General features: G+C 38.6%; 1 protein-coding gene and 1 long non-coding RNA gene across 9 annotated transcripts in view; one reads left to right on the plus strand and one right to left on the minus strand.

The window, feature by feature from the left end:
• ZGRF1 (zinc finger GRF-type containing 1) overlaps positions 1–23020 on the plus strand; it is a 78167-nt gene that overhangs the window by 41945 nt on the left and 13202 nt on the right. For 4 of the 8 annotated variants that reach the window (XM_021101662.1, XM_021101661.1, XM_021101664.1 and 1 more), the window contains 8 exons: positions 1949–2595; positions 4728–4866; positions 6029–6210; positions 7598–7794; positions 9732–9871; positions 17830–17973; positions 19719–19833; positions 22482–22744. In XM_021101662.1, coding sequence (XP_020957321.1) covers positions 1949–2595; positions 4728–4866; positions 6029–6210; positions 7598–7794; positions 9732–9871; positions 17830–17973; positions 19719–19833; positions 22482–22744 — 1827 coding nt within the window. The remainder of the gene's footprint in view (positions 1–1948; positions 2596–4727; positions 4867–6028; positions 6211–7597; positions 7795–9731; positions 9872–17829; positions 17974–19718; positions 19834–22481; positions 22745–23020) is intronic. The other 4 variants (XM_021101665.1, XM_021101667.1, XM_021101666.1 and 1 more) reach the window with 2 other exon arrangements.
• The window catches only part of LOC110262172, a 64437-nt gene that overhangs the window by 29014 nt on the left and 12403 nt on the right, over positions 1–23020 (minus strand). The window lies entirely within an intron of this gene.

Genomic DNA, 23020 nt, shown 5'->3' on the forward strand with positions numbered 1-23020 from the left:
TGTAATATTGACTGAAGTCTGGGAGAGTTATGCCTCCTGCTTGTTTTGGTTTTTTTTTTTTTTTTTTTTTCCTTTCTCAGGATAGCTTTGGCAATTCTGGGTCCTTTATGGTTCCATATAAATTTTTGAATTGTTCTAGTTCTATGCAAAATGTCATGGGTAATTCGATAGGGAGTGCAGTGAATCTATAGATCGCTTTGGGTAGTATGTCCATTTTTACAATACTAATTCTTCTAATCCAAGAGCATGGAATATCTCTCCATTTCTTTGAATCCGCTTTAATTTCCTTAATTAATGTTTTTTAGTTCTCAGTGCCTTTAACTCAGCTTGCATCTCTGCAAATGAATTTTCTAATTTTTCTTGGCTCCTTATATTTTGTAATTCCTTTCTAAAGTAATCTGCATTCATATTTACTCTTAATTCCTTCATATTCGCTCTTAATTCTTGCAGTATTTTCACTATCTCTTTTTTGAACTTGGTGTCTGTTAGACTGCAGAGGTCCGTTTTTGTTGTTTGCACCCTCAGGGGAATTCTCCTGTTCTTTTAACTGGGAATGGCTGCTGAGCGTCTTCATTTTGTTTATATTTTTCTTATGCTCCAGAGCCTGAGTCTCAGCACCCAGCCCCTGTCCGAGTGTCTCGGGCTGTGGTGTCCCGGGAGGTGGTACCAGTGGTTTGTGCGGCTCTCACTCTGCTTTGCCTTGGTCAGCCCAGCTGCTGTGCTTTTCTCTGAGACATTGAGGTCCCTCTGTCTTGGCTGATTACCCAATTGGTTAGGTAGTTTCCCAGGATGTGGGTTCCTTTCTTCTTTCACAGCCCTTCTCAAGGAGTTCTAGTCCCATCCTGGTTCCTTCTCTCTCTCTTTTTTTCCCTTTTGTTCTGCCCAGTTATGTGGGGGATTTCTTGCCCTTTTTGGAGGTTTAAGGTCTTCTGCCAGCATTCAGTAGATGTTCTCTGTGAATCATTCTACATGTAGATGGGTTTTTTTGATGTGTTTGTGGGAGAATGTGAGCACCACGTCTTACTCCTGTACTATCTTGATCCTTCCCTCTCAATCATTCTTTATTCAACAAATAATGCTTTTTACGTTTTCAGTAATATATCTATTACTAATGCTGCTGAGAGAAGGAATTATAAAACTCAGCTAAAATCTGCCATAACATGAGTTTACCAGAGTTGAACACTTACCACATGACAATATCAAAATAAAGCTAAAAATCTTCTTTATATGAAGGTTAACATATTAATTTATGAGTGTAATAACCATATAAAGGAAGCTATAACTCATTGATAAATGAACTTCGACCTTCAGTCTCTGGAGAAGGAATATAAAGTTGAGAACAAAAAACTAGTTCTGGTTTCTTATCTTAACTCTGCCAGTTGGTCATCATGTTACCTTAGGCTTTGGTGGCAGTCTTATCTGTAAAATGAAGTGATAATCCCTCCTTGGTTGTAAAGTACTTTGAAAACTTAAGTACTGTGTACATATAATGTAGTAATTGGGGGGCCCTTGGTGGAAATCCTTAGCTAAGAGGGAAAAGAAAAAGAATGTCAATCAAGTTTATCAATCCTAAAAAAAAAATTCAAAGTCTGTTACTTAAGCTTTGAAATCTTAATTTTTTTATTTTTTATTTTTGGCTGTACCTGTGGAAGTTATCAGGGCAGGGATCAAACCTGCACTGCACTTGCAACCTGCACCACAGCTTTGGCAATGCCAGATCCTTAACCCACAGCACCACAAGGAAATTTTTGAAATCTTTGTTTTCTTGAGACTAACACCATCACATTTTTCTAGAGAAAATGTGATTTTTTTTTTTTTTTTTTTGAGGTGGCGCAAGGCAGCTTGGTATTTTTTGCTGTTTTGTATGGATGCTCAATGTTTTCTAGAACCTGGATGATGTCTGTGATACATTTTTATTTAATCAGCTTTTTTTTTTTTTTTTTTTCAGTAATGAAAAAGTCTCTGGAGAATAAGAACCTTCAAAGGCTTTCATTAGTAAGTAGAATCCGAGTTCCACTTATTACTTTGCCAGCTACCAGTGGGTCACCTGACCTAGATTCTTGTTCGTGTGTGATCGACTGTGACAGGCAAGAGTCTTCTGATTCTCCCATAGTCAACTTGTATGAAGAGTCAGAGCTTCCTTCTTTCAGCTTTGGATCTGAGGACCAAAGTGAAACTTCTTTCTCTAAAGAATCTACTGAAATGACTCCAAGGGATATTTCACTTCTCGATAATACATCTACTCAAAGCAAGTGGCTGAAATATCAAAACATAATCCAATGCAAGTTGACTACACCAAACAGACTTGATCAGAAAGTAACAGATGGCTTCTTTGCTGAGGCTGTTTCCAGGATGCATTTTAGTGACACAGGTGAAAGACAGAGTGATGCTGTGAATGAAAGCTTAGACTCTGAGCATTTGCAAATGATAAAATGCATGCTTCAACAACAGCGGCAGGATTTTAGCAGTCAAGATTTGGTTTCCAGACAGAAAGCACTCTCTTTGAATTTAAAGCACACTTCTAAGACTGAGGAAATTAAAAATGTGTTAGGAGAGTCTGCCTGCTACACCTGCAGTGTAAGAGGAGATTTACAGGTGAGAAAATGTACCAGTGTTTCTTGGTGCATTTTTTCCAACAGTTATTGTCTGAATTTCAACGGAAGAGTTACTAAAATCATATAGATGCAGTGATTTTAGTCTTGAAGATAACAGCTCTGTTATTTTTTAGATTTTTCCAGAACTTTTGGTACAATCACATCTTGTTTGACTTAACATCCCTCTTAGAGGTTGTGAACACTAAATGAAATTATACATTTGAAAGTGTCTGATGCAGTATCTGGCACATAATAAGTACTTAATAAAGGAGTTCCCATCGTGGCACAGTGGTTAACGAATCCGACTAGGAACCATGAGGTTGTGGGTTCGGTCCCTGCCCTTGCTCAGTGGGTTAAGGATCCGGCGTTGCCGTGAGCTGTGGTGTAGGTTGCAGACGCGGCTCGGATCCTGCATTGCTGTGGCTCTGGCGTAGGCCGGTGGCTACAGCTCCGATTCAACCCCTAGCCTGGGAACCTCCATATGCCACGGGAGTGGCCCAAAGAAATAGCAAAAAAAAAAAAAAAGTACTCAATAAAGTACAGCTTGGTTTCACCACCACTTCCACCTCTACTACTACTGTGATTGTTTTCTTTCTTTCTTTTTTTTTTTTTTGCCTTTTCTAGGGCTGCTTCCTGAGGCACATGGAGGTTCCCAGAACAGGGGTCTAATTGGAGCCGGAGCCGGAGCCACCAGCCTATGCCAGAGCCACAGCAATGCAGAATCTGAGCTGTGTCTGCGACCTACACCACAGCTCACAGCAACACCAGATCCTTAACCCACTGAGCAAAGCCAGGGATCAAACCCACAGCGTCATGGGTCCTAGTTGTATTCGTTAACCACTGCGCCACGACGGGAACTCCATGTGATTGTTTTCATTTTTAGCTATCAGCTCAGTTTTGCTGATCAGATCATTTTTAGGGTAAAGGTACATCGTACTATACATTAGTTATGAACAATTCTTGTCGTAGATGTAACCAGAAATAGAGATACATAATGATTCATTCACATCGGTTAGGCAAAAATATTTTAAAACTTATTAAGGGGCAGACAAGAAAAATTAGTCTTATATATCATTAAAAGTGTTGGAATTCCCATCATGGCGTAGCAGAAACAAATTCCACTAGGAACCACGAGGTTGCGGTTTTGATCCCTGGCCTCGCTCAGTTGCTTAAGGATCTGGCACTGCTGTGAGCTCTGGTGTAAGTTGCGGATGCAGCTCAGATCCTATGTTGCTGTGGCTGTGGTGTAGGCCGGCTCCTGTAGCTCTGATTAGATCCTGGGAACCTCCATATTCTGCAAGTATGGCCCTAAAAAGCAAAAAAGAAAAAGAAAAGGTGTCATGTCATAGCCTTTCTTGCTATACTTAGTTTCTTTCTTTCTTTTTTCTTTTTTTTTTTTGTCTTTTTGCCTTTTCTAGGGCCGCTCTGTGGCGCATAGAGATTCCCAGGCTAGGGGTCTAATCGGAGCTGTAGCCACTGGCCTATGCCATAGCCATAGCAACTCATAATCCGAGTTGCATCTGGGACCTATACCACAGCTCACAGCAAGGCCAGGGATGGAACCTACAACCTCATGGCTGCTAGTCGGATTTGTTACCCACTGAGCCACGTGGGGAACTCCTATACTTAGTTTCCTATTTAAAATTAGAAAATGAGGGTGTTCCTGCTGTGGCACAATAGAATTGATGGCATCTCTCCAGTACCAGGACACAGGTTCCATCCCTGGCTGGCACAGTGGGTTAAGGATCTGATCTTGCCGCAGCTGCTGCTTAGGTCACAACTGTGGCTCAGATCTGATCCCAGGCCTGGGAACTCCATATGATACAGGGTGGCCAAAAATGTAAAAATAATAATAAAATTAGAAAATGAAGAATTTTCCTGTGGCACAGAGGGTTTGGGATCTTGCATTGTCACCACAGTGGCACTGGTTGCTGCTCTGGCGACAGTTTGATTCCTGGCTCAGAAACTTCCACATGCCATGGACATGTCCAAAAAGCAAATTAGAAAAGAATTTTCATGGACTCGGGAAATCAAAAGAAATATTTATTTTCTTTAACATATCTGTAGAATTAGCTTACTAGTAAAAAGCATTTTTCTGGAGTTGTTATAATAACTTGAATTATTCTATTTCAGGAGATAAGTGACTGTGAGCTGTGCTTCCCAAGTGGGGAGAAAGTAAAATCTGCATATCTTCCCCAAAGGCAAATTCACATACCAGCTGTTTTTCAGTCTCCTGCTCATTATAAACAGATTTTTACATCTTGTCTCATAGGTATGACTATTACCTTTTTATTTTATTATGATTGATTGCTGGATAATATAAATAATATAGCCACAAGGAAGTTGTGAATTTTTCCATTAAATTTTCTATTTGTGATTTGTTATTTTCTATATATTTAATTCAGTTTTTGATAGTAAGTTTTTTGAGGGTTTTTTTTTTTTTTTTTGTTTTTTTTAGGGCCCCACCTGCAGCATAGGGAAGTTCTCAGGCCAGGGGTTGAATCACAGCTGTAGCTGCAGGCCTATGCCACAGCCACAACAACACTGGATCCTTAATTCACTGAGCAAGGCCAGGGATCAAACCTGCATCCTCATGGATACTAGTCAGATTCTTTTCTACTGAGCCACGACGGGAACTTCAGTTACGTTTTAATTTCAGATAAAAATAGAATTTTAAAAGTGGAAATGACAGCATTAACTTTTTCAACATGTAACTTAAAAAAAATTTTTTTTTTTTTTGTCTTTTTTTTTTTGTTGTTGTTGTTGCTATTTCTTGGGCCGCTCCCGCAGCATATGGAGGTTCCCAGGCTAGGGGTCGAATCGGAGCTGTAGCCACCGGCCTACGCCAGAGCCACAGCAACGCGGGATCTGAGCCGCGTCTGCAACCTACACCACAGCTCACGTCAACGCCGGATCCTTAACCCACTGAGCAAGGGCAGGGATCGAACCCGAAACCTCATGGTTCCTAGTCGGCTTCGTTAACCACTGCGCCACGACGGGAACTCCTAAAAAAATTTTTTTTTTAAACTGGAAGTGTTACAGACAGTTTTGTTAAATTAACTAGAATTTTTTTTTTTTTTTTTTTTTTTTTTTGCCACACCTGAAGCATGTGGAAGTTTCTGGGCTGGGGGTTGAACTCATGCCACAGCAGTGACCTGAGCCAGTTCGATAATAATGCCAGATCCTTAACTCACTGTGTCACAAGGCAACTCCAAGGAGGAAATTTTAAGTTTGATGTATGATTAGTTATGATACTTTGTTTTGTACAAGGATACAACTTGACTTTTAACAAATGGATGTAATTAGGTTATAGTTTTAGCTAAATAGTAAAGTTTAGCTCATGGTACATATCTGTTACAAATGTGGGATTGTTCTGTACTTAATCTTCATCTGTATTTATATGTTTCTGAAATTTTCTTTAAACATTTTTATAGAACATCTAAATATATTGCTGTTTGGGTTGGCACAAAGGCTGCACAAAGCTCTTTCAAAAGTTGACATATCATTTTACTCATCAAACGGAGACAAACGGAAAAATGTAGAAAATAATGTGCCATCATGCCATCATCATCACCCTGCAAAACTTGTCATGGTTAAAAAGGAAGGTCCAAATAAGGTATTGTTCCCTCTTCCCCTCCTGTTGCTCTTCCAAATACTTATCCCACCAAAGGCCTAGGCACTATTGATAAAAGCTTAGAGAGAGAGATATGTAAAAGGAAATTTTATATAATACTATAACTGACAAACTAGGAGGGGTATGCACAAATCACAGTGAGAGCACTAAGGCGGGAATATGTCCCTACCTCAGGGCACAGGGAATGCAGAGAATGCAGAAATGAGCCTGAAGGAAGTAAATGTTACTCTTGCTGGGGTCTGTGATCCCCAGTAAGAGTAATGCAACCAATTAAACCAGGGGAATAGAAGAGCATAGTGATTTAGTTTACATTGCTGATAACATTATTATGGAAGAAGTTAAGTTAGTAAAATATTTGTAATATTGACTGATGGTTTGTACTCATTCATAAGACTGTGCTTCCACTCATAATAATGCAACTTTCCTCTATTGTTTGCATATTCCAGTTCATCATTAGTTGAATATGTAAATTTGGATTTAAATTTAGTTGTCAAAAGCAAGAATTCTTAAGTAATATTATGACCACAGAATATAATATTATAGAGCCACTACAAGTCTTTTTTTTCTTTCTTGTCTTTCTTTTTTTTTTTTTTTTTCTTTCCTTTTAGGGCTGCACCCATGGCATATGGAAGTTCCCAGGCTAGGAGCTGAGGTGTGGTGCCAGCCTACACCACAGCCACAGCAATGCCAGATCCAAGCTGTAGGCTAGGAGCTGAGGTGTGGTGCCAGCCTACACCACAGCCACAGCAATGCCCGATCCAAGCTGCATCCATGATCTGTGCTGCAGCTCGCAGCAATGCTGGATCCTTAATTCACTGAGCAAGGCCCTTCTGTGTCAGGTTCTTAACCTACTGAGCCACAATGGGAACTCCCCTTTTTTTCTTTCTAAGATTATTTGATGACATAGTTGTCATGCTCATAGTTTGTTTTCGTGTATAAGGGTTAGGTTATAGAATAGAAAATGTATTGTTATCTGAATTTTACTTAATACACACGTGCGTATCCTCATGTGTGCATGCATGCACTTATGTGAGTGAGAAAAAAGGCTGGGAAGAAATGTCCAAGATGTTACATGTAATTGTTTTTTGGACAGCTTTCAGGCTTTCTATAGTAAAAGTTTTAAATCAGAAATCAATAAATATTATTTTTCAAATAAGCTTATATTCTCAGAATAGTGTAATTTTTGATGAGAAAAAACGGAAAAGTGGTTTTAAGTTTAATTTATTAATAAAAAGGTTAAGTTATATAGTGGCTAATTTATTACATTAATGCCAAGTAGCCTTTATAAAAATCTTAACAAACATAGTACAAAAACAGTGTAAAAAAAAAAAAGTTATTTTTCTAAGTTTCAATATCTTTTTCTCCTTAGGGTCGTCTCTTTTATGCTTGTGATGGACCCAAAGCTGACCAATGTAAATTTTTCAAGTGGCTTGATGAAGTGACCCCAGGATATTTAACACAGGAAGAATCACTACCTAGCATGGTTTTAAGTGATATAAAAAGTATTGGCTTGTACTTAAGAAGTCAAAAGATACCCCTCTATGAGGAATGCCAACTTTTGGTGAGGTATATATTATGGTACCAAATAACTGCCTCTAATTATATCAAAAAATAGAAAATAGTAACCTCATAGAATTATCATCAGTTTTCAAAGAGATTGAGATAGGGAGTTCCTGTTGGGGCTCAGTAGTAATGAACCTGATTAGTATCCATGAGGATGTGGGTTCAATCCCCGGCCCCGCTCAGTGGGTTAAGGATCCAGCGTTGCTGTGAGCTGCAGTGTAGGTTGGAAACAAGGCGGGGATCTGGGATCTAGGATTTGGTATTGCTGTGGCCCTGGTGTAGGCCTGCAGCTAGAGCTCCATTTTGACCCCTAGCCTGGAAACTTCCATATGCTTCAGGTGTGGCCCCTAAAAAAAAAAAAAAGAGAGTTAAGATAGGACAAATATCTAAAAGATAGAATACCTCAGTTTTTGTAACTATAAATGGGAATAACTCCCTAAAGCTAACTTTGGCCTCCTCTACACATTGAGCAGTGTCAGCAATATCAGGATTACTGGCATGAATGATATTTTTTTTATGTACAATCATGTCTATTATGTACAATCATGGTCTAAGGGAAACCCTATTGAACAAATCACAAGAATAATTTTTGTCAGTGTAGAATAATAGGTAGTGGTCATTCACAAGCCTAAACTACATAATTTATAGGATAATAGAACGCTGCTTTTTGGAAACATGTCTTACAAAAGCTGGATTACCCAAAAAATAAATATAATGAGCATTTACTGGTAAATTAATGACAACAACATTTACTGGAAGCTTATATACTCTAGGCACTCTTCTAAGCATTTTGCATGTATTTTTTCATTTACTTGTCATGATAATCTATAAGATGAAAATGGGATAATATTTTTAAAAAGTCTTTTTTCTTTTTTCTTTCTTTTTTTTTACAGCTGCTCCTGCAGCATATCGAAGTTTCCAGGCTAGGGGTTGAATCGCAGCTACAACTGCCAGCCTACATCACAGCCGCAGCAATGTGGGATCCAAGCTGCATCTGCAACTTATACCACAGCTCACAGTAACGCTGGATCCTTAACCCACTGAGCGAGGCCAGGGATAGAACCCACCTCCTCATGGATGCTAGTCGGGTTCTTAAGCTGCTGAGCCATGACGGGAACTCCTCCATCTCTTTTAAAACTAACGATGTTTCTGTGATGATTGCTATTTGCTTCCTTTGACACAGTATATTTTTATTTTGTACATATGTATGAAAGTATGTAAACATATACATTCCCTGTTTTTTTCCTCTTCATACTGTATTTTAAAGATTTTTTTTTAAAATTTGTACCTTTAGACTTCTAGTTATAAAATAAATAAGTCCTGCAGATGTAACACACAGCATACCACTCTAGTTAACATTGCTTTATTGTATATTTGATTGAAAGTTACTAAGTGAGAGTTCTCATTACAAGGAAATATTTTTATTAAAAAATATTTATATATGTAATGAATTCTTCAGTGCTTAGAAAATTTATTTTAAAATAAACAAAAATTATTCACCCATTTTCTTCACAAGAAAAAAATTTTTTTTTTGTCTTTTTGTCTTTCTAGGGCCTGTGGAAGTTACCAGGCTAGGGGTCCAATCGGAGCTGTAGCTGCTAGCCTACATCACAGGCACAGCAATGCCAGATCTGAGCCTCATCTGTGGCCTGTGCCACAGCTCACAGCAACGCTGGATCCTTAACCCACTGAGTGAGGCCAGGGACAAAACCCTCATCCTCATGGATGCTAGTTGAGTTCTTTAACTGCTGAGCCACAATGGGAACTCCAAGAAAAAAAAATTTGTAACTGTGTGGGGATGGGTGTTAACTAGCCTTATGGTGGTATTTTCACAATATATCAAATCATTATGTTGTACACTTGAAACTGATGTTACTTGTATCTCAATAAAAAAATTATTACCTTAATATTCAAATTCAGTTTTGTCATTCATTTTGCAGAAAAGGATTTGATTTTCAAAGAAAACGGTATGGTAAACTAAAGAAGTTTACAACTGTAGATCCTGAATTTTATAACGAACCTAAGAGCAGACTTTATCTTAAGCTGAGTCGTAAGGAAAGTTCATCTGCTTATAGTAAAGGTAAGTTGATCTAATTATTATTATTATTATTATTATTTTGTCTTTTGTCTTTTTTATGGCCACACCAGCAGCATATGGTGGTTCCCAGGCTAGGGGTCCAATCGGAGCTAAGACTGCTACCTACACCATAGCCACAACAACATCAGATCCGAGCCATGTCTGTGACCTACACCACAGCACACGGCAGTGCGGGATCCTTAACCCACTGAGCAAGACCAGGGATCGAACCTGCATCCTCCTAGATACTAGTCAGTTTCGTAAACCACTGAGCCAGTGGTTCCACCAATTAGGAACTCCAAGTTGATCTAATTATGATGTGACTGACTAGCCTTGTATCTCAGTTACATATAGCTCTATAAATTCTTTTTTTCTCTTTTTTTTTGTCTTTTTGCCTTTTCTAGGGCCGCTTCCCATGGCACATGGAGGTTCCCAGACTAGGGGTCGAATTGGAGCTATAGCCGCTGGCCTACACCATAGCCACAGCAACGTGGCATCCGAGCCTCGTCTGTGACCTACACCACAGCTCACAGCAACGCCGGATAGTTAACCCACTGAGCAAGGCCAGGGATCGAACCAACAACCTCGTGGTTCCTAGTCAGATTCGTTAACCACTGCGCCATGATGGGAACTCCTATAAATTCTTTATATTAAAGAGATTTTTTTTTTTAAAGTGCAGTTAATAGTGTATATTGTGAATTGTTGTGTAATAAACAATTCACAATTTCTGAAAAGCATATTTTTTAATTTATTTATTTTGAGCTCACCTATGATATGTGGAAGACCAGGGATCAAACCCATGCAACAGCTATAACCAGAGCTATAGAATGACAACAGGATTCTTAACCTGCTGAGCCATGAGCAAACTCTGAAAAAGCATATTTTAAATTTTAGTTTTCGAAAAAAATTTATAGGCTACCAAAAACTGTTTAATTTTGTTTAAAAAGTCACACTAAGTTCTAGTTATAATAATATCAAAAATAAACTGAAAATATAGTGAGTTTCTTGATACTCCTGTCATTGCTGCACAATATAACAACACTGGACCCCAAATTTTGCATATTTGGAAATAAAGTCCTTAAATTTTTTTTTTTCTAAGGAGTTTAGATACACTAAATTGGGTAATTATCATCTTTGGTTTCATGACCTCACCTAGCTTGCTTTAGTTACTTTAGTTAATTATTTTAAATGATATAAGTAACTGAATCAACAAAGCAAAGCAAAATCTAGTATCTTTTAGTTACCAACATTTAATATAATGTAACCTCACTAACTCATCTAATTGTCTCTTAGCATTTTGATCCTATGTTCATGAACATATTGCTTTCCCTTGTATATAGGTTTATATAAATGAATTCCTAAAAAGCATATTTAAAAAAAATTTTTTTTAGATGTTATTCAAGTGGTACAATTCTGGTGTGGGTGTGGCTATAGCATAGGCCAGCAGCTGCAGCTCCAATGCAATCCGTAGCCTGGGAACTTCCATATACCCTACATGTAGCAGTAAAAAGGAAAAAAAGAGAGAAAATAAATACAGTGTTTACACCAGTTTATACTCCTATTATCCCTACTATCCTGTGGTTAGAGTAGTCAAATGGATGTTAAATTATCTCATTTTGGTTTCAGTTTGCATTTCTCTGCTCGTCAGTAACATTGAACAGCTTTTTCATGTATTTATTAGTTATATATATCTCACCCATTTTATTATGTTGCTTATATCTTATTTATTTATAGTTCTTATATATTTTTCATATTAATCTTTTGTTAATCATGTTTATTGTGATTATCTGGCTCCTAGTTTTTTTCATGTCTTTTCACTTACTTTTTTTTTTTTTTTTTTGTCTTTTTGCTATTTCTTGGGCTGCTCCCGCGGCATATGGAGGGTTCCCAGGCTGGGGGTCTAATCGGAGCCGTAGTCACCAGCCTACGCCAGACGAGGGATCTGAGCCGCGTCTGCAACCTACACCACAGTTCACGGCAACACCAGATCGTGAACCCACTGAGCAAGGCCAGGGACTGAACCCACAACCTCATGGTTCCTAGTCGGATTCGTTAACCACTGCGCCACGACGGGAACTCCTCACTTACTTTTAGGGTATCTTTAGGTAAATAGAAATTCTTTTTTAATATAGTCAGAGGTATTAGCCTTTTTTTTTTTTTTTTTTTTTTTTTTTTTTTTGTCTTTTTGCCGTTTCTTGGGCCGCTCTCATGGCATATGGAGGTTCCCAGGCTAGGGGTCAAATCGGAGCTGTAGCCACCGGCCTACGCCAGAGCCACAGCAACTCGGGATCTGAGTCATGTCTGTGACCTACACCACAGCTCAAGGCAATGCCAGATCCTTAATCCATTGATCTAGGCCAGGGATGGAACCCATGTCCTCATGGATCCTAGTCAGGGTCATTATTGCTGAGCTATGACTGGAACTCCCTTTTTTTTTTTTTTTTTTTTTTTTTACTTTTTTAAAGTTTTTCAAGCTTTCCTTTTTAAAAAATTCTTATTAATTTACAGTAGTCTGTCAATTTCTGCTATATAGCAAAGTGACCCAGTTATACATGTATATAATTATTTTTCTCATATTATCTTCCATCATGTTCTACCACAAGTGATTGTATATAGTTCCCTGTGCTATATAGCAGGACCTCATTGCTTATCCACTTCAAATGCAATAGTTTGCATCTATTCAAGGTTTTCTTAATGGCATAGTACATGAAAAAGTTTTCAATCCATTTGGAAGTTTTTTTGGAATATGGTATGAGATAGGGATACAAATTCATCTTTTTCCCTTTAGTTACCAGTTTTGCTAGAATAGTAATCATTTTTTATTGATGAGTCCCTTTCCCAGAAACTTTGACCCCTAGCCCAGGAACTTGCAGATGCCACAGGTATGGCCATAAAAAGAAAGAAAAAAAAGGATAGTTAAATCTCCAGAGTTCCCTTTGTGGCTCGGTGGTTAACGAACCCAACTAGAATCCAGGAGGATGCGGGTTTGATCTCTGGCCTCGCTCAGTGGGTTAAGGATTTGGCATTGCCGTGAGCTGTGGTGTAGGTCACAGATGTGGCTTGGATGCCACGTGGCTGTGGCTGTGGCTGTGGCCGGCAGCTGTAGCTCCAATTCAACCCCTAGCCTGGGAACCTCCATATGCCGCAGGTGTGGCTCTAAGAAGCAAAAAAAAAAAATCGTATCATTGAACAAGTTAAGAACTTAGAACTCAGATCACTTGCTTTTTTCCCCTTTACCTTTTCTTTCATGCCCCTCCCCCATCAAGTTGATTTCTGCAGACTGGTTCTGGTCACAGACTGTTACTTGTTCCCAAAGAGGTGAGGAACTGCTCCAGAATGTCAGTCACCTATGTCATTAGCAGACTGTTACTTTCATTGCATTTTGCTTTGTTTTACTTGTATCAAGATTTTTAAAATAAACATTATGTTGATTTGTTGAATACCTAGTACAAGCATCTTGTTGCAGACCAATAACAGTCTATTCAGGACAGGCTGCTTTAAGTAGCAATAGTCTAAACATGTAACTTTTGGGTACCATGGATTTATCTTCTACTGTTCTTTGGATGTAGATGACTATAAGCTACATCCTTTTTAAAAGATGACTATAAGCTTATCCAAGGCATTTAATTTATCTTTATTTCATGTATCCCTTTTAGTATCTCCTGGATTTTTCTCTCTTACTTATGTATTTCATCAAAAATTGTTTTTGAGGAGGTCCCCTTGTGGTGTGGAAACAAACTTGATTACTACCCGTGAGAACGCATATTCAATCCCTGGCCTTGCTCAGTGGGTCAAGGATCTGTTGTTGCCCATGGGCTGTGGCATAGGTTGTAGACGCAGTTCGGATTCCGAGTTGTGGCTGTGGCGGCAGCCCTAGCTCCAATTCGACCCCTCACCTGGGAACTTCCATATGCTGGGAGTGCAGCCCTAAAATGCAAAAAAAAAAAATACCCCAAAAACTGTTTTGAATATGCATCTTTGAATGATAAACCTTCTGAAGCCTTGAATGCCTGAGACTATTTCTATTAAACATTCACATTTGAATGATAGTTTGGCTCCATGTAAAATTTTAGGTGGTAAGTTATTTTCTTTTAATGCTTTCTTTGGTTTGTTTTTCGCTGCACTTGCAACATATGTAAAAGTTCCCATGGCAGGGACTGAATCTGAGCCACAGCTTCGACCTACGTCACTGCTGCACCTACACCATAGCTGTCGGATCCTTAACCCCCTTACCAGGCTGGAGATCAAACCCGAGTCTCAGCAGCAACCTGAGCCACCACAGAGGCAATGCTGGATCCTTAACACTCTGTGCCAAAGTGGCAACTTCTCTTTTCTTTTAATACTTTTTACCTTCAGAAAAATGTTTCATATATTTTAGCCTGTTATTTAGTATAGTTGCATATCTTCTTGCTTCCATTGTTGCTGCTGAAAAATCTCATGGCACTCCTGATTCTTACACCTTTGTGTGAAGTTTTTTCTTTTGAGCTAGAAGCATTAGAATTTTTTCTGTGTTTTTTTGTTTTATTTTGTTTTTATGGCTGAAATTGTGGCATATGGAAGTTCCCCAGCCAGGGACTGAATCTGAGCCTCAGCTGTGACCTACACTGCAACTGTGGCAATGCTGGATCCTTTAACCCACTGCACCAGGCTGGGTGTTGAACCCGAGGCTCTTCATTGACCTGAACCTCTGCAGTCAGATTCTTAACCCACTGCATCACAGAGGGAACTCCTCCATGATTTTTATAATCCTAAATTTCACTAAAATGTGCCTAACTCTGGAATTTTCCTTTTTTTCCTTTTGGGTGCACAGTGGACCTTTTAAATCTAAAGTCCTCTATCTCCAAACTTATCTAGTGTATACATTAAATATGTACAGCTTTTGTATGTCAGTCATACTACCATAGGGTGGTTTAAAAAGTAAAGTCCTTTATTATTTCATATTTTTTTAAAAAATTTGTTAATTAAAAAAATTTTTTCCTTTTTATGGATGCACCTGTGGCATATGGAAGTTCCCATGCTAGGGGTCAAATCACAGCTGCAGCTGAGGGCTATACCACAGCCATGGCTACTCTGGATCTGAGCTGCATCTGCCACCTGACACTGAGCTAGGCCAAGGATTGAACCAGTATCCTCAGGGACACCATGTCGGGGTCTTAAGCCACAATGGGAACTCCTGTCTTTTTATTTTCTTTTTATTTTTAAAATCTGCGTAATTGATCTTCATTATTTCATCAGAATTTTTTCCTCTTTTTTCTCTCTAGGATTTTTATTATTTGGATGTTAGCACTATTGAATCTATCCAGTAAATCTATTAATGTTTATATTGTCTGGATTTTTATCCTTTCTTCCCCTAAAAGATATCCTCAACGTGGTATTTTGAGGGGCACAGCTATGCCCTTGGCATGCAGAAATTCCTGGGCTAGGGATCAAACCTGTGCCTCATCTGTAACTAGAGCCACAGCAGGGACAATGCTGGATCCTTAACCCACTGAGCCACGAGGGAACTCCTTCAATGTGATGTTCTAAATTGCTTATTCCTCAGATGGTATCCATTCTGCTATTTATCCCATCAATTACAACTTTATTTCAACTCATGTATTTTTCCAACCCAGTATTTTTTAAATGTATTTTCATATTTTCTTGTTCTTATTTTGCACCGTTACTATCTTCCCTTACCGATTTTAGTATCTTTACCAGGCTGAATTTAAATCCTTTGTTTATCTCATCTGATATTTCCTTTTCTGTAGGACCTTGTGATCCAGCTTGTTTTTCTTTTGAAGTCTTTGTGCTCCTTAAGTGTTTCATTATTTTGGCCTCTGAACAAATTTTCCCTTGGTGGTATCAACTATTCTTTCTGGCAACGCATATGGGGAGGAGGTGGACCCCAGTCTAGTCAGCTCTGATGAGCTCAGGGAATTGGGTTCAGTCTCAGACCTGCCATTTATTGGCTCTATGTCTATGGATAATTTTTTTTCTTTTTTTTTCACCCCCTACCCCCATCCCAACCCCCTCCCATGGATAATTTATTTAGCTTCTCTGGGCTTCAGCCCTACTTCATGTATATAATGGTAATAATAATAGTACCTGTCTGACATTTAAAATGTATGTTAACCCAGAACATAATATAGATTATTGTGTTTTACTAAGAACAAAATTCTCATAAGATACATGACCTACCAGTGGAGTGACCTGTTTACCTATCCCTGGTACCAAGTAGTTATGTAGGTTACTCCCCCATTTTTCTCACTCAAAGTCCCCTCTGGTAGTCTCTGGTTTAGAGGGTTGCATTCTCAAGTTCAGCCTCAGAACACATCTTGGAGTCAGCTGCTCCAAGAGTGATAGGATGTATTCCACCATCCTTTAATGACTGTCACAGCTGAACTTCTACATCCATAACTCCTTGGTTGGTAAGCTTGGGGTTAATCCAGGAATCTCTTGGTGAAACTGTGTGTATTTTCAGAATTCCTTTCTATCATCTGTAAAGGATTAGTATTTTCCCAGCTTTGTAGGATTTTATCATCTTTCTTTTCCCATTCCCTTTGTGGCTTCCTTAAGAATCTCTGAAATGAGTGTGGCTTTCTCTGCCCCACCCCTGGCTATTTTCCAGTACTGTACTAGATTTGTATTTTATATTCCTCCTATTATTTTAATGGGATTTAGAGAGAAAAGAGAGGTAAATGCTTTTTTCCATCAACTCTCTTGAATTGGAGATCTTTTTAAAAATTGTGAATATTGAATAAGATAAATATTTGCAAATAGGAAATGAACTGTTTAAATATGTTTTACCTCAATTGGCAAATATTTTTAAATAAATTAGGTATATGATATACTATAGATAAGCATTTTCTAAAATATTTTCCTAAATATATTTCCTTAAAAAAATAGTTCTATGGGGGTATTGGTAAGAGTTAAAAATAAATCAGTTCTGTGTTAAAAAATAATGCAGTATTTTTCAGTCTTATGTGATATGCATTGGACTTTCCAAGGCAGTAATGTAGTTTTCTTTTTTTTCTTTTCTTTTTTTTTTTTTTTGTCTTTTTGCCATTTCTTGGGCCGCTCCCACGACATATGGGAGGGTCCCAGGCTAGGGGTCTAATCAGAGCTGTAACTGCCAGCCTACGTTAGAGCCACAGCAATGCGGGATCCAAGCCACGTCTGCGACCTACACCACAGCTCACGGCAACGCCGGATCCTCAACCCACTGAGCAAGGCCAGGGATCAAACCCGCAACCTCATGGTTCCTAGTCGGATTCATTAACCACTGAGCCACGATGGGAACTCCCAGTAACGTAGTTTTCTTAATAGTTTTTTCCTTCATACTCATAATGGGTCAAATAGTATGTGATTAATTTATGTAATTATAATAGTAAATACACCTAGAATAAGTAAGTTTGAGAACAAATGCAGTCAATTCTTTGTAAGTGTAAACTCACCTGATAGTAGAACTAGTATACAGGTATTCTCGAAAGTAGCCTACTAGCTATGTGTGCTTGATGTACTATGAGGAAGAAACAACATTAATCTGGAGCATCTGTTAAGTGAGGTCTATTAAGAGAACTTGTATTCTATCCAAGGATTGCTGACTTTTTTGAGCGTGGAAACCATTACATGACTGAGCATCTTTTTAGACTAATATTCTGCTTTGGGAAAATCAGATGTTACAGAACTGTTAAAAAAGAGAAAGATGAATTGTTAAAAGAGAAAGATGAATTAGATGGGCTTTTTTGAGTTATTTACAAGTAAAAAAAATAATTATAAAATAACTTTAAAAACATAAAACTGAGTGAAAAACATGGAAATGAAATGTTACGTGTTTAGGTCTTAGTTTGGATGGAATCTTGTTGATGACCATAACCAATTTTGTGTTTTGAGAAATAATATAGGACTAAGCATCTAAGAAGTCTAAGGTGGCTTTGGATTGAACATAGTTCTGAGTTCTTTACAAACATTTGTCTTTTCAGATGATCTTTGGGTGGTTTCAAAAACCCTAGACTTTGAATTGGATACTTTTATTGCATGTAGTACATTCTTTGGACCGTCATCTGTCAATGAGGTAGAGCTACTACCTTTGAAAGGTTATTTCCCTTCCAACTGGCCCACTAACAGTAAGTATTACTATGCCCATTTTAATTTTTATTTAAAAAAAAAGAAAGAGGGAGTTCCCGTCTTGGGTGCAGCAGAAATGAATCCAACTAGGAACTATGCGGGTTCAATCCCTGGCCCCACCCAGTGGGTTAAGTATCCGGCGTTGCCGTGAGCTTTGGTGTAGGTCACAGATGTGGCTTGGATCTGGCATTGCTGTGGCTGTGGTGTAGGCCAGCAGCTATAGCTCTGATTAGACCCCTAGCCTGGCAACCTCCATATGCCGCAGGTGCGGCCCTAAAAAGACAAAACACAGTCAAAAAAATAAAAAATAAATTAAAAAATGAAAGATGTGATGCACTAAGAGCAAGAATCCTAACTTTGTGTGGGACTGTTTGATTAAAGCCAACAAAAAGCAACAAGCTCTACTTACCATTACTGTATATACAGTGTTTCTGAAAATGTGTATGAAAGTTGAATATCTAATATTTCTGAGAGTTTCCAGCGTGGTGCAGCAAAAACAAATCTGACTAGGATCCATGAGGTTTCGGTTCAATCCCTGGCCTCGCTCAGTGGGTTAAGGATCTGGCGTTGCCGTGAGCTGTGGCGTAGGTCACAGACACGGCTTGGATCCTGCGTTGCTGTGGCTCTGGCATAGGCCGGCGGCTACAGCTCCGATTGGACCCTTAGCCTGGGAACCTCCATATGCCACGGGTGTGTCCCTAAAAAGCAAAATCAACCAATCAATAAATCAGTCAATCTCCATATGCCAGGGTGCAGGTGTGGCGCTAAAAACAAAATAAATAAAATAAAAAAAAAATAAATATTTCTGAAGCTCAAGTCCCAGAGGGCTAAAATATTAAAAAGCTTGACCCCTCACTTAAGTATTTTGTTGGCTGAATTTTACATGGTATATACCTGCTTTCTAAGTATTAAACATATAAACATTTTCTTGCATAAGTCTGATTCTTGATTTATTAAATTTTCTTGGTTTATTATTCTAGTGTACATTTAGTAAACAAGTCATTTATTTTTACATTGAGAAGGTCTTGTAGATTTTGTAAGAAATTTTGTGAGTGGTTGAGCAGGAGGGTATGGTTTTCATTTGAGAGTATTTTATCATTTTTCTTGAGAAATTCTTAATAAAACAGTAAGCTATGAACCTTATTTTTCTTTTAATAAAGGAAGCCTTAGTAAGCTGAATCCCTATCCAGTTCTGTGAATCTGTAGATTTCTCTATATATTTTGATCTCTGGAATAATTTCTGATGGTTGAATTTGGTCCATAACTAAAGACAGCATTTAATGACTCATTTCAGGTATTTCATAGATATTTCTAACTTGATTCTTTTTCTTTCAGAACTGAATAAACCTAGTCAGTCAGGTTGAGCCTAATTAAGTGAACATTTATTATTTTTCAAATTTATATTTTCCTATTTGTTGCTGTAATTTCCTCAGCAATAATAGCATTCTCGTTTTCTGCTTTCCATATATTTCTATAAAATAATCGAGGAAGAAATATAAGAAAATGTTCAAAAATTACACACATTACTGTACATTATGCTATGCTGATAAAACTGAACTGCTGGCTGTTAGCGGTGTCACCCCCCCCACTAACTCTAAGCAGTTGTTCTTTTTCATTAACTAATGTGTGGAAATCCAAATTTGATTTAAGTTATGCAAGGTATAAATGAGCAGGTAGTATAGTAGTTTTTTTAATGGCCCATTTTATTTATATTAAATGTTCATTTTCTGCATTCTGTCTACAGCATTGGTCCATGCATTATTGGTTTGTAATGCTAGCACGGAGCTGACCACTTTGAAAAATATTCAGGACTACTTTAATCCAGCTACTCTGCCTCTAACACAGAACCTGTTAACAATGTAAGTCATTATTTACCTTTGGGTCATTGGTCTTCAGAAATGGTGACTAATCGTGATGATGAAAATGCAGTAAAAGTACATTACATAAATTGTTACTAACAAAGTGTGTTTTTTTTTCAGGGGTTATGAGATTACTGTTTGTCAGTAGTTAAAAAGAGAGGAGTTCCCATCGTGGCTCAGCAGATAATGAACCTGACTAGCATCCATGGGAATGGGGGTTCTATCCCTGGCCTTGCTCAGTGGGTTAAGGACCTGGCATTGCCGTGAGCTGTGGTGTGGGTCGCAGACGAGGCTCGGATCTGGCATTTCTGTGGCTGTGGCATAGGATGGCAGCTGTAGCTTCGATTCAGCCCCTAGCCTGGGAACATCCATATGCCATGGGTGCGGCCCTAAAAAAAGACCAAAAAGTAAATAAATAAGAGAAAGGGGAATACACATTTCCCAACAATCCATCCATTCGTCTTCCCATTTATTTATGGTGTGTGGGGTAATAAGTGTTACTGTAAAATTTTTCTTTTGTCCAGGAACAATTTAAGAATCTTTTGAATATTTTAATTTTTTTATTTATCTCTATTTTTATGTCACAAATTATTTAACATTCAAAAGAATTATTTTAAAGTAATTTTACAGCTTGAGTCCAGTATATATATTGATACAAATTGTATTCTTTTTTTTTTTTTTTCTTTATAGGGCCACACCCACTGCATATGGAAGTTCCCAGGCAAGGGGTTGAATCAGAGCTGCAGCAGCCGGCCACAGCCACAGCAATGCCAGACCCGAGCAGCGTCTGCAACCCACACCACATCTCACCACAACACCGGATCCTTAACCCACTGAGTGAAGCATCGAACCTGCATCGTCATGGATACTAGCCGGATTCATTTCTGCTATGTCACAACAGGAACTTCGACTAATTTCATTCTTGATGAAATTTTATTTTTAATTTCTCAAGCACCATGCCCCCTTTTTATTTATTTATTTTTCTTTTTCAGCTGCCCCCACAGCATATGGAAGTTCCTGGGATCAAATCCAAGCTTGAGCTGCAACCTATGCCACAGCTGCAGCAATGCCAGATCCTTAACCTACTGCACTAGGCTGGGGATCAAACCAGCATCACCACAGAGACAAGCCAGATCATTAACCTACTGTGCCACAGCAGGAACTCCCATGCCCCCTTTTTTAAAAATTAGAAGTAACATTATATTGAATTCATGAAAATGATAGAAAAAGCCTAGTTTTTTTGTTTGTTTTGTTTTGTTTTTTGGTCTTTTTGGCCATTTCTTGGGCCGCTCCCGAGGCATATGGAGGTTCCCAGGCTAGGGTCTAATTGGAGCTGTGGCCGCCCAGCCTACACCAGAGCCACAGCAACTTGGGATCCAAGCCGTATCTGTGACCTACATCACAGCTAACAGCAACACCGGATCCTTAACCCACTGAGCAAGGCCAGGGATGGAACCCACAACCTCATGGTTCCTAGTCGGATTTGTTAACCACTGAGCTGCGACGGGAACTCCAAAAAAGCCTGGTTTCTAATTTAGGTTGTTTTTTTTTTTTTTGTCTTTTTGTCTTTTGTCTTTTGTTGTTGTTGTTGTTATTGTTGCTATTTCTTGGGCCGCTCCCACGGCATATGGAGGTTCCCAGGCTAGGGGTTGAATCAGAGCTGTAGCCACCGGCCTACGCCAGAGCCACAGCAACGCGGGATCCGAGCCGAGTCTGCAACCTACACCACAGCCCACGGCAACGCCGGATCGTTAACCCACTGAGCAAGGGCAGGGACTGAACCCGCAACCTCATGGTTCCTAGTCGGATTCGTTAACCACTGCGCCACGACAGGAACTCCTGGGTTTTTTTTTTTTTTTTTTTTTTTTTGCTTTTTAGGACCACACCTCCAGTATATGGAAGTTCCTAGGCTAGGGGTTGAATCAGAGCTGCAGGTGCTGGCCTACACCACAGCCACTGCAGTGCCAGATCTGAGCTTTGTCTGCAACCCACACCACGGCTCATGGCATCACCGGATCCTTAACCCACTGAGTGGGGCCAGAGATCAAACTTGCATCCTCGTGGATCCTAGTTGGGTTTGTAACCTCCTGAGCCACAAGGGGAATGTTGTTTCATTTTTTTCACCACAGTGAAGTTCTAGGAAAAAAAAAATCAATATCCATTTTGTTATTTATCTACTTTGAAATGAATTCAGTCTTAATAGAAATAGAAATAAAACCAACTTATTGCAGTTTTACCTGGAGGCTATATTAATTAAGTTTTAATTGGAGACTATATTAATTATCCAAGTTTTATTTACTGGAACATGGGCTTTAAAGTCAATACAAAACACTTACTAGCTATGTGCTTTTTGGGGAAAAATGTTAATGTTTCTGTATCTCTATTTGAGATAATTAACTATTTAGTATTGTCAAGATTACATCAATTGATATGTAAAATGCTTAGTGTAATGCCAGCATATAGTAGGTTTTCAATAAATGTTAGTTTTCTTCTACCCTCCTCCAAATTGGGGTGTATATGCATTTGTATCTGCAAAAAAATGTTCTCTGTGATGCTTATAAAGTGCAGGCTATTATGAATAGATCTACTTCCCTATTTCAAAAGCCCCTCATTTAAGAAAAAATTTTATTTGCTGCCTTTTTACCTAGGTCTTCATCAACTATAGTGAGCAACAAGAGAGTCAATAAGAGAAAATTTATCCCACCAGCCTTCTCAAATATCAATACAAAATTTGAACTGCTCAGTATAGGAGCAACGCTGCAGTTAGCTGGTGAGTTAATTCACACACACAAGTTAAACAAGGATCAAGCTACAGCCCTAATTCAGATAGCGCAAATGATGGCATCACAAGGAAGTGCTGAAGAAGTGAAGGAACTGGGAACTCACACCCTCCCAATCACGATCATACATGGTAAGAAGCAAAAAAGAAAACAGTTCTATTAAATGCATTGTGTAAGCTTTCGTAACTCTGTCTACTCACTTGTAATTTCCTAGTCAAATAAGATTCCAGAATAGATTTTTCGAATTTGAGCCCCCTTAGTAAACTATTAGGTGGGAGGAGAACTGACCACCCTAAAAGGGAGAGTAGGTGGCATATCTGATGAATGAATAACATTATACTCTCATTATTATCAAAGTATCCACATTCGATCTAGACATCTACATGTTACTATTATTGAATGAATTA

Source organism: Sus scrofa, chromosome 8 (assembly GCF_000003025.6).
Source record: "Sus scrofa isolate TJ Tabasco breed Duroc chromosome 8, Sscrofa11.1, whole genome shotgun sequence".
Taxonomy (NCBI): Eukaryota; Metazoa; Chordata; class Mammalia; order Artiodactyla; family Suidae; genus Sus; species Sus scrofa.